A 14,127-nucleotide genomic window follows, 5' to 3' on the forward strand; every position below is an offset into this window, starting at 1 on the left:
GACGGACATCATGTTTGGCAAAGTACAGGGTCAGCGGAAAAGAGGAAGACCCTCAACGAGGTGGATTGACACAGTGGCTGCAACAATGAGCTCAAGCATAATAATGATTGTAAGGATGGCGCAGGACTGGGCAGTGTTTCATTCTGTTGTGCATAGGGTCGCTATGAGTCGGAACCGACTAGACAGCACCTAACAACAACGACAACAACAAATTTGTGTTGAATTCCTGGCCTTTGTACCTGTGGATGTAATCCTGTTTGGATCACATCTTTTGTTATGTTAATGAGGGCACACCCATGTAGGGTGGATCCTAAACCTAATCACTTCTGAGTTATAAAAAGACAAGAAGAAACACACAGAGGCACGCAGTGGGGAGATAATGCCAAGGAACAGCAAGGATCAGTGCCAGACACCAGAAACTAAGAGAGAGGCTCACAGAAGGAATCCATACAGCTGAGGCCCTGATTGGGACTTTTAGTCTCCAGAATAGTGAAAAAATAAATTTCTGTCCTTTAAAACCACCCCCTTGTGGTATTTCTGTTATGGCAGCAATAGGTAACTAAGATAAGCCCCATTGGTGCAAATCTGTGGCCAAGCAGGGCCAGGACCCCTGGGGAGAGTGACAGGGCCTTGCCTTCAACGTGTGCTGGCTGCCAAAGCTCTCTTCCGATTCTGTTGGTCTCTGGGCTTCTCTGTCCAATCTAGCTACTTTTTCACAATGAAGGAAAAGGCCAGAACACTAGTATTCATGTTCCCTGGCCCAGTGTGGCCTCACTCACCCCTGTCCTGGGCCTTGCAGCAGGAAGACTTGCAGGCTTAGCTGTTGAAAACAGTGTGGTGAGTAGTGAGAGCCCTCTGGGACCTTGAGCCACTTTCTTAGCCTCTCTGATCCTCAGTTTCCTCAGGAACACATTGGGTGTAAAGTGGAGCTGCCCGGAGGTAACGAGGCCATGATCTAAAGGGTTTATAACAGCACCATGTGGGCACACAGTGGAGTCCCTGGGTGGTGCAAATGGTTAAGCGCAGGCTCCTAACCGAAAGGTTGGTGGCTCGAAAGTACCCAGAGGGGCCTCGGAAGAAAGGCATAGCGATCTGCTTCCAGTAGGTCACAGCCAAAAAAAACCTATGGAGCACAGTTCTGCTCTGCAACATGGGACCCCCAAGGAGTCGGAGTTAACCTGACGTTTGTGGTGCGTGTCCTCATAAATGCTGGCAGACCCCGGTGTATCAGGAAACCATCTGCAGAGCTGAGGGGACATAGGCGGCTGGCTCCTGGTTCCTGGTGGCAGCTACAGGAAGTGCAGCTCAGGGTGGAGGCATGTCCTCTGAACAGTCCTGCTGGGTATGGAAGGCCTGGGTGGGCACAGGGGGGCCTGGTGTCAGAGCCCAGCTGTCTCAGGAAACCAGGGGACACAGGACTGGGCCCTGGGTAGTTAGTGCTCACTGAAGAAAAGTGGTCTGGCCTTGTGCATGTAATAATAGCTCACATTTACCATGTGCTCACCATGGGCCTAGGTCCCTGGTTGGCTGCTAACCTAAAGACTGGCAGTTCAAACCCACCCAGTGGTGCCATGGAAGAAAGGCTTGGCGATCTGCTTCTGTAAAGATTACAGCCAAGAAAACCCTGTGGAGCGGTTCTACTCTGTAACACATGGGGTTGCCATGAATTGGAATCAACTCGACGGCAGTGGGTTTTGGCTTGGCACTGCGAGCCTGGGTCCTTCTAAGAGCTTTATGTGGATGTCCTCGCTCAGTCCTCAGGAGTGTGACGAGGCTGCACTACTGTCCTCTCCACCTTGCAGCAGCAGACACAGAGTCTCAAGACCTTCCGGGTGTGGCTCCCAGACAGCCTGGCTGCAGAGCCCCACAGCCACTCAGGCAAGCTTCCTGCCCTTCCATGGCCCACTCTTTGGGTCCCACTGGAGTCTTAGAACCCTGGGCCCAGGGCATCTTGACTGGTCCATCTGCTGTCTTCTCTAGTTGGGGACCAAGGCGCGACTCTCCAGTCACGTATGCATCCACCTGCCCATTCTGCTGAACTTGCAAGAAGAAGCATTAGCCTCAGGCCTGGCTTTCTGTCACTAGAACAGTAATGACAGCCCCACACATTCCACAGAGGTGACGGAAACACCACCTTTCTTTCCCTGTGCATTTGTCCTTGTTTATTAAGGACATTATTATCATCCTACCCCCACACCCCCCCCCAAAAAAAAAACCAAAAATAAGAACGAATCTGTTGCGGCCGACTCCGACTCCGACTCACGGCGATGCTATGTATTACAGAGTAGAACTGATCCATAAGGTTTTCTTGGCTCTAATCTTTACAGAAGCAGACTGTCAGGCCTTTCTTATGTGGTCCCTCTGGGTAGCTTCAAACCGTCAATCTTTATGTTAGTAGTTGAGAACAAAACACTTGTGCTACCCTGGGACCACACTATTAAAAACCCTAGCTTAACTGAATAGAAAAGCCAGGAGCCTAGAAATTTTGGTACATTTCAAATATATTTTATTACTTTTCTTTTTGTCTTAGAAAGAATATGAAATCTGCATGCAACACTACTGGTTTCTGACATTGACACGGCATGTAACACAGCAGTGCAAGGTGACGCATACTGGAGGGGGAGCGTGTGGGGGGGGGCCGTTCTTAGAGCATATTTACAAGGAAGGGGTGCTTGGTCATCTTAGCTTTCAGATGAGGACTGCCCTGTTTAACGTTGATGAATTACATGGGGGACTCCCAAGTACATTGCTTTAGTACTGCGTGTTCCATCGTGGGGTGGGAAAGGGATGCCTTGAAGGTTTTTCCTCGTCAACAGAGTGTGTGTCTGTAGCTGTATTTTGCGAGCGTATTCTTCTGTCGTCTCCTAAGGTTTTCACTAACAGTGCTGGGAACCTCACATGCTTCTGGAAGCATTAAATATTGAAGCAGCAAACCTTCTGCAACACTCAGTTTGGAGAAAAGACCCAACACCTTCCTTAAGGACCATTTGCTTTGCTATCACAGGATCTTGGAAATGTATTTCTGAAGTCTGTAAAAATTAACTGGGGGAATGAAGCACATTTCTCTGGCAGCCAGACTTGAGTTCCTCAAAGAACAGATGCAGACAGACCTGCTACTGCTAGCTTGGTGACTGGGGCCCCGGCAGAGTTACACTGTGGCTGTGACCCACCATGAGCCCAGGACAGCCTGTGGCCGCTGCACTGAGACCCCAGGAACTCTGAATGGAAGCTTCCCGGAATAGGAATGGAACAACTGTTATGAAATGCTTCAACCAAGCTCATTGTCCCTCCCAGGTGCTTATAAAGCTCAGAGGCAAACATAGTGATATATGGACAAATACAAAAAAGTACTTTTTTTTTAAAGGAAAGGCATGAGTTTTTCCCTTTTCGGTAAAAACAGCCTATGGTGGAGTCTGGAGTGCAGGAGACAAGTCTCACATCTGGAAGCCTTTTGCACACAGCTATAAAATGTAAAAACTGACCCTTGGTAAAAAGTGCTTCATAACAATATATAATTTGGGTCTTATGCCTGTGAGAAAGAAAGGTTTGTTTTTGTTTTTAATCTGCGAAGTCCTTTGCTTAAGTCTCCCAACCAGTCTGGAGTTTTCATATCAGGGTTTTTTCATCCTATTCTTCATAGACCCTGGGAAGGAAAAACAGACATGTAAGTGGCTCAGGACAGGAACCAGGCAATTCACAAATGGGTGGCTAAGCTCCGTCCTGTCTGTGGGAATTGCTCCTCTCCCAGGGCTGGGCAGGAGCGGGGAGAGATGGGAGGGAGACCTTGGAGGATGTGATCACACTGACACAAAAGCTCCCATGAGTCTGGGTTTGTGTTTCTAAACAGCTTCCACCTGTGCAATCTCATTTTATCCTCAAAGCCCTATGAAGCAAACCTTCTTTGCATTTGAGGAAACTGGGCACAAGAGACTTAAGATTGCCCAGAGAACACAGGACATTAGTGGCAGGAATGACGTTTGTTTCCCACATGGTGGCTGCTCCCTATCCTTTTGTATCTCCTTGTAACCATAAGGACCCCCTCCCTACACCTTGGCTCATATCTTTCTATAGTATTTTACCCAAAGAATGCATGTCCTTCAGGCTGACTTCAGGTCAAGAAGCTGCTGCCTCCCCTGTGGTCCACGGCTGAAGACTGTGGGGCTGAAACTGTCACCGTTGCCTTTCCCTTGCCGTCACCTCCTCTTGGCTGCCTCGGGGTCACCTCAAATAGTTATCAGGTCTGGGTGGGTTCACAAGCTGACTTTGTTCCCTTCTCTCCCACGCTGTCTCCATTTAGGTATTTTAATTCCTTCTAGTTCTACCCCTGGAGTCCCTGGGTGGCACCAACAGTTAAGCATTTGACTACTAGCTGAAAGGTTGGCGGTTTGGACCCCCTAAAGGCACCCTGGAAGACAGGCCTGACAATCTGCTTCGGAAAGGTCACGGCCTTGAAAACCATGTGCAGCACAGTTTTACTTTGCAACAATGGGATCAACCTGATGCCAACTAACAACAATAGTTCTGTCCATGGTTGCCCCAGGGGCCACACTTCACATTCAGACAGACCATCACACTCTCTGCCTCAGCCCCATTCCTGAATTTTCATAAGACCACCTAATTACGCATGGGAACAAAATGCCCATCATTGCTATTTCCCATGGCAGCCAGAAGCTCTGGTCTCTGAGATGCCTGGAGCCCCACAGATCTGGGCCCTCCTTTCTCCTTCCTCCACCTGAGGTTCATCTCTCTCTCTCTCTCTCTGTGCAAAGAGGACTTCAAAACAATTCCTTTATCTCCATCGTATATTTGTTAAGGCATTTTCAAAATTTTCCAGGTGGGGAGGGCAAGGAGTGCCCCCTTGCTCTCCCAGGACACCTCAGCATTCCAGACAGAGGGTGAATGAATTTTGGAGTGATGCAAAGGGACGGTCTAGTAACTGAGATTCTTTTGCTGCTGTTGTCACTGAAATTTGCAGAAATAAAAATGAGTAGGGTCATATACAGGAGCCCTGGTGGCGCAGTGGTTAAAGTCCTTGGCTGCTAACCGAAAGGTTGGCGGTTTGAACCCACCAGCTGCTCCGAGGGAGAAACGTGGCAGTCCGCTTCCGTAAAGATTAACAGCCTTGGAAACGCTATGGGGCAGTTCTACTCCGTCCTTACAGGATCACTATGAGTTGGAATCGGCTCGGTGGCAATGGGTAGTTTTGGTTTGGTTAGGGCCATATTCAGGCACATGCACGCCACGTCTCCATCACCTTCCAGGGCCTGCATCATCAAAAGTGGAAGGAGCCCCAAGCAGTCAGATAAAGACATTCTCAGCCTCCTCCAGGAGCTGGCCCTAGGTTAGGCGCCTTCTACTTTTGATGATGCGGCCCAGAAGGATGATGGAGAGTGGATGGAGCAGGTTGTGCTTTGCCACATGAGCTGCCTGCCCTGACCAGACAGAGGGCTTCATTCCCATCAGATTTAAAGGGAATAATCTCTTGCACTCATCACTTGCTATTTCAAGCAACTGCAGACGAGGCAGTTTTGGAAGCAGCAAAAAAGGCTCAGGTATTGCGGTTGGGCCCAAGCGTCAGCTACGGGAGAGCTGGTCACAGGGCTGCGCTTGGGTGGGTGGGCCAGGCCGGAAGTGGAAGGGGCAGCACAGGTACTCACTGCAGCCGCACCCTCCACCCCAGGGCGGGAAGGGGGGCAACATTGGAGGCCTGGCTTTCTTGCCCTGGCCTGTGCTCTAGGCAAGTCACTCCCCACCCTCTCTTGGCCTCTGCAGGATGAGGGCGGGGCTGGGCCCAGTCCTGGGGAAGTCACCTGTGTGTGTGTCTCCCTGCCATGCTATGCAGGTGCAGGTGTAAACAGGCCCTGAGTATGTGAGGAACAGGCCTGCACCTGGAAAGGCTCCTTCCACGTGGTATGAGGGAGCCAGGAAGTTGCCGCCCCCTCCAACTGCAGGCCTAGGATCCCAGGACACCAAAGCTGGGCATGCACCCTGATTACCAGGAAGCAGAGCCCGAGAGAGGGAAGGGTCTGGGACAGGGGTCTTGTTTTCTCACTGGTGCTGCTTCTCCAGGGTTAAGAGTGACTCTGATTTAAAGGGTCAAACCTAAGCTCCCTCCCTGCACCTGCATGGGGAGGAGCTGATCAGGTTTCTGGGCAGCTGGGGGCGTGGGTACCTTGGAGAGGAGAACGTGCTGTTAGCAAAGAGCTGTCCTCTTTAGCTTGTGGTTGTACCTACAGCTTTACAGTTAGTAAAGCAAGACGCTTAAATGGCCATATTGCACCCCCCAAGTACCACAGGAGACAGCCATGCCAGGTGCGCTCCCAGCCATTTGACAGAGAGGGACACTGGGGATCAGAGAACTTAAGTGACTTAAATAAGAAGAGGAGTTAGGACTGTAACGTAAACATTAGAGTGGAACAAACTTTAGTTCACAAAAGGATAAACTTTTGATGCTTACAACTGTCCAAGAGAGGAATAGCCTGCTTTGTTAAGAGGTGAATTTCTCGTCCCTGGGCGTTATCTAAGTAGTGTCTGGGTATCTGCTTGCTGGGGATATTATGGTGGGTGTTCACACACTGGACAAGGGGTTAACGACCTGGAAGTGGGGTCCTTTTCCAGCCTAAGGGGAAAGGTGGGTATAGAAGAGGTTAGGCTCACCTGCGCTTCTCATTCCATGCGTTGTACCACTTGATGAACCGCTTGGTGCTCTGCAGCTTGGGGTGCAGGCAGTGCTCCTGACCCCGGTACCTGGACACGCTCTTGGTGGTGATGCTGAAACAGAGTAGGATAGGGTGGAGGGTTCGGGGGCCTGAAGAACAGCTCCTTGTGGGACCTGTGGGTGGACCCCTTCTCTCCGAATCAGGGCACCAAGAGACTGCGGCCTCCCCCCTCCTCTCCGGGGAGCCTACCCATGTGGTCACTTCCTGGTTGGAAGGTTCTGGATGTCACTTTAATCTCTGATTCCACATTAGGGTATGACTCTGTACCCCATGGAACCCTCAGGATCTGGGAAAGCCTCCCTCCCTGCATTCTCTGTGTTGTGCTTTGTCTATGGGGCTCATGCCTTCCTTGGGGCCAAGTGCAGGGGCTCTCCCATGTCTGAACAGAGCCAGATGCGGAGAGAGCTCATGGCGGTGAGGTGTGCGGGTCAAGGCCTCTTTCCTTGGATTCAAGGGGCTCCACAGCAGGGCTAAGACATCCCTGCAGACACTAAGTCCTGGGCCCTAAACCCCGGTCCTCCCCAACCCTCTGCAGATTCTCCCGGGGCTGGGCACTTGCTGATCCTCAATCTAAGGAATGTTAGCCTTGAATCCCATTTGGATTTCTGAGCATGAAGATTCAGTTATTCCCTTGGGCAGGAAAATAAGATCTCCCTTCTCCACAGCCCTGAAGATCTCAGGCCTCTATCAGCTATGTTCCAGCACCCAGCGGAGGTGAAGCCATGCAGTAGAGAAGCAGGGTGGTATTGTGCAGAGTGCAGGGGCCTGGGTTTGAATCCTGGCTCTGTTGCTCACTGGCTGTGGGACCTTGAGTAGCCTCTCTGAACCCAGTGTGCCTTTCTGTAAAGTGGGTATAATAATAGGACCACATCATAGGACTATGAAGATGATTAAAAGATATAATCTATGCAAAGTGCCTAGCACCTGGCAGGTACACAATGAATAGTGATGGTTATTAGTAATTAGTTATGGAAGATAAGATGGCCAAGGGGAGGGGGGGGACAAGACTGCTGCCCAGACTGCTGTGCCCCTCTCAGCCAGGGCTGGGCCATGGGACACCCACCACTGGGGTGGCAGTAGTTATGAGGAAGCTTCTGGGTGGTGCGGGGAGGATGGTATTCAAGGATGAGAAGCCACCTAGATGACTTGGAAAAGCAGAAGGTGAGAGGTGATGATGCCACCCCCTAAGGGGTCACAGTGAGAACAAAGGTGTGGTGTGGCATGGGGGCTGGTGAATCGGCTGGCAGAGGGTGGAGGACAGAGAGGGGTGGCTGGAGGTACGATGGGAAGGAGAAGGCCAGGGAGGGAGACCCGCCAACTAGTTCTCCACAGGTTACCAAAGGTAAAGTCTCAGGGCTCATGGCCCTAGTTCTAGAAGGGGGCAGAGTTGCCAAGAGCCCTGCATTTTCAAAGGATAACCCGTTGCTGTTCAGTCAATTCTGGTTCATAGTGACCCTACAGGACAGAGTAGAACTGCCCCATGGGGAGAGAAAATAGGATCTTGCCACCAGAATAGAGACAGTATGTTTCTGGCCAAGCTGTTCTCTTCCCTTCAGCGTGCTCTGAATTTCCAGGGGCCCCCCACCAGGGCCTAAACTCCCCAGGGCAGGTCATGGGCCTTCCACTAATGCCCCGTGGTAGGCCCTGCCTTTGCTGGTCCTCTCTCTCTGAGACATGCGGGTCTTTATCCACCTCAACAGCAGCCCTGTGGGTCTCGTCTCTAGGTCTTAAGCATGAGGCCAGGCTTCAGAGTGTAACCTATATGTTTTCCACCTCCTTGTACCTAGTCACTCTGCAGGAATTTAACAAATGCATTTCTTTCTCTGCCTACAATGCTGCTTTTGCACTCAGAACGAAAGGACATGGTAAAGCCTGACAAAAATACCCTTTTCCATTAGTTCCAGGTACAGGTTGCAGACCACAGATACTGGAGGTCAGGGAGAGCCGGGAGAGGATGCTTCAGCCCTCCCACAACAGGGCTCCAATGCCCCAGCACGGTACTGGGACGATGCATATTGGTTGCTGGGGTGGAGACACAAGGATTCATGCCCCATGCCCCAGCAATTACTCAGAAATTCTGGGTCCTGCTTCCCTCTCCTCAGTGGTTCTGGGGTGCTGAGGGCTTTGGTGACAGCTCAGCTGACACATGAGACACTTTGCCTCTTCTAGCAACTGGACTTTTCTGGACCCTTCTGGATGCAAGGACTCTCACTTGCAAAGCAGACCACCCCCCGGGACTCAGCAGAGATTTCTAGGTAACTCAGGGTGAATTGGAAAACTTGCTTTTATTCAGCGTTTGTGACTGAAAACCTGCTTTGTCAAAAAGTGCCGGTCCCTTGTCTGCTCTAGAGACTCTTAGGATCTTGGGCTGGAAGAGGAGCCTCCAGGGCTTCAGGAATGGCAGAGGTTGGGGAGGGGCAGAAGGGAGTGTGGTGGGTTGGGGTAGAGTTTAGGAGAGGCTGACTGTGTGCTGACCTCATGAAGTCCTTGCAAGTGTTCAAAAGGCTATGTAAAGCCTTCGCATGTACTTTCCTGGTTGTTGTCTTCCTGTGTATTCTGGGAAGTTTAGCCAGGAGGAATAGCAAGCTTGCTTACTGAGGGCCCTGTCCTTTTGAGGAGTTACTGCACCCCATATTCCACTTCTCCTGCCCTGCAAGGCCGCAGTGCCCGGGCTTGGTATATGGAGAATTTTTCAGGACTTCGAGGAGTGTGAACTTAACCTCCTTCATTTCCAGCTCTCAAGCTAGAAGTACTGACCGGCTTGTAGTCTCCCCACCACCCCCACTCTCCCAGCTAGTTTGACCCCTGGCCTCCACCAAAAAAGGATTTTCTGGCAGTTTTTCTGGAGTTTAGTCTGCAAGGCAAGGAGCAGGACAAAGGAACGGGGACAAATAGGTTAATTTAGGAAGGAAGGCAGTGGGCTGTAGCTCAGACACAGTGACTTCCCGAATTGCCCCAGCGCTGTGGCTCCCACGCGGCGGGGCCCTGCCTTCACAGACACTGTGTGGAGGCCTCTGGGCCGGCAGGGCCAGCAGGGCCAGCAGGCAGAAGGGGCTTGCCCAGACTGAGAATAAAGTGTGCCCTGTTTCTGGGGGAGGGGAAGAGGGGCCAATGGTCCGTGGCAGCAGATATTTGGTAGCTGTTTTGCCAAGGGCTCCCTCCCTGGCCAAGAGAGTATTGATGGGGAAACAGCGGCGCTGGCCTCAAGTGGTTAATTGGGAAGGCCAAAGAGCAAGGAAACCCAGCATTCTCTCACTCTGCCCCAGATTTTAAAATATTCGCCACATTCTCACCAAGCAGGGCTCTGGTGGCCTCACATATTAACCCCAGCAGGGCAGCTTCCACAGACCGCTTGGGCACAGGGACGCATAAGAAGTCCAGAGGGCCAGGGAAGAGCAAGAATCATTTTCAGAATGAATTCACTAGATGCCAACAACTGGCTGTCCCAGGACGGTCCCCTGAATGGAAAAAAGTCTCTGAGAGGCCTGAGAATTTCAGATAAAGCTTGTTTTAATTCTCTCTCCAGTGACAGGGGAGACAACAGCCTCCCTTGAGTAGTTTGGGATGTTTTCAGTGATTTCAATCTGAGTGTTCTAAGTTGGCACATGGGAGCCACTTAACCCTTGCTCTCCGTTAGAGGGGTTGGCAGTGCAGGTATGGAGGCTACCTATTTGAATCCTAGCAAGGGTGAACTCCCTGGAGAGGCTGTTTCCGGAGCACAGGACAGTGACCCCCTTTCTAGACTGTCTTCCAAATTGTCGCGCCAGCGTCCTAAGGACTCACTGGGCAATTACAAAGGCTTTTCAAAGGCCCTGACAAAGGCGGAGAGAAATGTTGGTTAGCCCGACCCAGCTCAGGCTGTGCCCCCAGGACTCGATTAAAAGAAGCGCAACCTCAAGCACACTGGTGAGGAGCGACAACTCACATAACCATCTTCTCCTCGCAGTGCGGGTACTTTGGCTTCATTTCCAGCTTCTTCACGTCGCTGTAGCGGATCTTGGGTCCCTTCCGGGAGCACTTGCATTTGGACCCTACAGGAAAACGCGCCAGTAGCCACTCAGTTGCATGCAGAGTATCCTGCCCTAAATAACCTTCGGTGCCCACCCAGACCCCCGTGAGCCCAGGATGCCAAGCAATTCGCGTTGGGTTCCCCAGGACGGAACAGGACGGAGACAAGGAAACTTCCGGGCACTCACCGTCCACGCGCGCGGCGCACAGCGCCAGAAGCAGCAGGACCAGTGCGGCCGTCAGGAGCCTCATGCTGGCTGGAGCGGCGCGGCGACGGAGCAGGGACGCGGAGACGGCGCCTGTCCGTCCGTGCGGCGGCCCTGAGACGCCGCCCGGCTCGGCTTGCTGTGCCCGGAGCGCGCCTTCTGGCCCGGCTCGCGCCGGCTGCGCCCGTCGGTGGGTGTCTCTGGGTTGTCTCCGCGCGCTGCGCTCTGCGCTCGGCTCTGCGCTGGGCTTCGCGTTCCCTCCACAGCCTCCCTCCGCCCGCTCTGGCCTCTTTTAAATCCGCTGCTGCCCTCGTAGCGAGCGAGCTCATTAATATGCAGAACCACTCGTTGACTCACTGAGATTTCTCAACGCCGTGGAGGGAGGAGACCTTCCCAGTCCGCCCGCAGCCCGCCGCCCGCCGCCCGCTCCAGGACCGCGAGCGCAGCGGCGCACACTCGGAGCCACGCGCGCACACTCACCCACACACATCCGCTACCTTCTCGCTCACACAACACTCTCTCCTTCATACACTTGCACAGCCAGACTTGCACACACACGCACACACGCACGCACACACACACACCCCCAGTGCCCCAGCTCTGCCTTGGGGAGACTGAGCGGTGAAGAGTCCGCTTAAGGGCACTGTTTTTCTGATTTGTTCCTTCTGGCTAGATAGGCCCACTGTTCTGAGTCTCTCGGGAGACCCATCTACTCTGACAGACCTGGAAAGGTTTTGGAGGAGATGCTAAGTGTGAGTGCCAGCAGGCCTGACTCCTAGGGCCCTGGCAACTCCTGTTGGGCCAGCAGTCCCAATGGCTAGAGCATAAGGCCGCGTCTGGAAGGGGTTGGGGGAGGTTGTTGTAGGCTGTGCAGCAGCAAAGCCATTGCCTGTGGTCACTGGTGTTGACCCAAAGTGTGTGTGTGGAAAGGTTTGGCCACTCTGAGAGGAATCCTCTCTAACGTGGGTATGTGGTCTGGGTGGCTGTATGGGAAGAACCAGACTGGGGTTCCTCACCGTCACATCATCCTCCAAAGCCAAGCAGAGGACTCTAGGGGAGACATGACAATTATGGGCCTCTGGATGAAGCCTTCCACCATGCCAGGCTAAAGATATTGTGTAGTGGTTGTGGGCACAGTTTTGGAGGCAGAAATTCTCATCCCATTACTACTGATGGGGGATCTTGGACAAGTGACTTCATGATTCTAAGCCTTTGCTTCGTCATCTGTAAAATGGGGATAGTTACAGTGCCTGTCACAGGGCAGCAGTGAGGGAGGATTATATGAGATCATACCTGTAAAATGTCTAATAGAGCACCTGATCCCTAGTCAGCATCCAGGAAATGTGACTTTCTGGCATTATCATTATATATTTTATTTTAAGTCTTAAACTCCCCTTTCAAGTTGGATTTTTTTAAAATTGTGCTTTAGGTGAAAGTTTACATCCAAATTAGTTTTTCATTCAAAAATTTATATGCCAATTGTTTTGTGACATTGGTTGCAATCCCTGCACTGTGTCAGGACCCTCCCCCTTTCCCTTTCCACCCCGGTCTCCCGTGTCCATTCGTCCAGTTTTCCTGTCCCTTCATGCTTCTTGTGTTTGCTCCTGGGCAGGTGTTGCCCATTTGATCTGGTATACTTGATCGAACTAAGAAGCGCATTCCTCACATGTGTTGTTTCCTGTTTTATGGACCTGTCCAATCTTTGGCTGGAAGGTGGACTTCAGCAGTGGCTTCAGTTCTCAGTTAGAAGGGTATCCACGTACCACAGTCTTGGGGATCCCTCCAGTCTCTGTCAGACCAGTAAGTCTGGTCTTTTTTTTTTTTTTAATTTAAATTCCGTTCTACATTTTGTTCCTGCTCTGCCCAGGACCCTCTATTTGATCCCTGTCAGAGCAGTCAGTGGTGGTAACCAGGTACCATCTAGTTCTTCTGGGCTCAGGCTGGTGGAGGCTGTGGTTCGTGTGGTCCATTAGTCCTCTGGACTAATAATTTCCTTGTGTCTTTGGTTTTCTTCATTCTCATTTGCTTTGAACATGCTGGGAACAATAGATGTGTATTAAATGGCCACTCACAGGCCTTTAGGAACCCAGATGCTACTCACCAAGGTAGGATGTAGACCATTTTCTTTATGAACTATGTTATGCCAATTGACCTAGATATCCCCTGAGACCATGGTCCCCAGCTCTTGGCCCCAGTAACTTGGTCCCTTAAGGTGTTTGGGTATGTCTAGGAAGTGTCTATGACTTTGCCTTGGTCAAGTTGTGTTGTCTTTCCCTTCACCAGGGTTAACACTTGTCTATTATCTAGTTAGCAGTTTCCTCTCTCCACCCCGTCCTCCTTCATAACCATCAAAGATTGTTTTTTTCTGTATGTAAACCTTTTCTTGGGTTTTTATAATAGTGGTCTTATACAATATTTGTCCTTTTGTCAAGCTGGCATTTTTAATGCCTTTATTTGACAAATGTGGAAACAGGCTCAAAGAAAAGAAATAACTTGCCCAAGACCACATTGTCAGGAAGTAGGTGACAAGGCAGGAGTGCCTCTGGTGTTTGGCTCCTGCCCCTGGGCCACTTTGCAACTCTCAGGTCTTTTGGCCCTTTCTGGTCTTGGTGAGGTGCTTCCTTGAGAGACCCAGCGACAGGGGATGGAGCATCTCAGGCTCTGTGGGATCCCTCTGCCAGGCTCCAAGGCCAGAGCTGGAGCCATTGCCAAAGCTGATGGCTCTTGCTGCTCAGACAGCACTCTGCTGTCAGCTCAGCAGCTCCCTGAGGGAGCAAGTGTCTGGAGAGGCTCCTGAGACAGAGGTGCAGACTGCTGAAGGGTGGAGTGGGAAGAATCTATGCTGTCTTGTCCAAACCTGAGACCCTTTGCTGCCTTGAGGGGAAATTGAGCCATTTCCCCACCAAGAGTAAGCAGAGCCTGTGAGCTGGCTTTGGGCCACATACCAAGCCCTAGGCTTGCCACCGTGCCCCATACTTAAAGCAAGGCTGGTAGCTGGGTGTTTGGGTTTATGCAGAAGGGAAATATGAGGGAGTGATTTTTGGCTTTTCTGTTAACTTAAAAAAATTTTTTTTTCTTAATTCAAAAACAACACATGCTTGTTACAGAAAAATCAGAAAACAGAAGCAAAAACACGAAAAAACAAACACAATTCCACCCACTCAGAGATCTACACCAAGATGCTAACGGTGTTC

General features: G+C 51.4%; 1 protein-coding gene across 1 annotated transcript; it reads right to left on the reverse strand.

The window, feature by feature from the left end:
* Positions 1 to 2,444: 2,444 nt before the first annotated feature.
* CXCL14 (C-X-C motif chemokine ligand 14) lies at positions 2,445 to 11,185 on the reverse strand. The gene is made up of 4 exons (XM_010590808.3): positions 10,916 to 11,185; positions 10,645 to 10,750; positions 6,658 to 6,771; positions 2,445 to 3,643 (listed from the first exon to the last, which is right to left on the reverse strand). The coding sequence occupies exons 1-4, from the start codon at positions 10,977 to 10,979 to the stop codon at positions 3,628 to 3,630; spliced, it is 300 nt and encodes a 99-aa protein (XP_010589110.3). The 5' UTR covers positions 10,980 to 11,185; the 3' UTR covers positions 2,445 to 3,627.
* Positions 11,186 to 14,127: the final 2,942 nt, after the last annotated feature.

This window comes from Loxodonta africana, chromosome 2, assembly GCF_030014295.1.
Source record: "Loxodonta africana isolate mLoxAfr1 chromosome 2, mLoxAfr1.hap2, whole genome shotgun sequence".
Taxonomy (NCBI): Eukaryota; Metazoa; Chordata; class Mammalia; order Proboscidea; family Elephantidae; genus Loxodonta; species Loxodonta africana.

What these genes read in the sequence shown, in the direction of transcription:
- CXCL14 (XM_010590808.3), bottom strand. Translation starts at nt 10,979, where the DNA reads ATGAGGCTCCTGACGGCCGCACTGGTCCTGCTGCTTCTGGCGCTGTGC. An exon ending in GTGCGCCGCGCGCGTGGACG is followed by an intron (nt 10,751 to 10,915) that starts GTGAGTGCCCGG and finishes GTTTTCCTGTAG; the next exon opens with GGTCCAAATGCAAGTGCTCC. An exon ending in TGCGAGGAGAAGATGGTTAT is followed by an intron (nt 6,772 to 10,644) that starts GTGAGTTGTCGC and finishes ACTCTGTTTCAG; the next exon opens with CATCACCACCAAGAGCGTGT.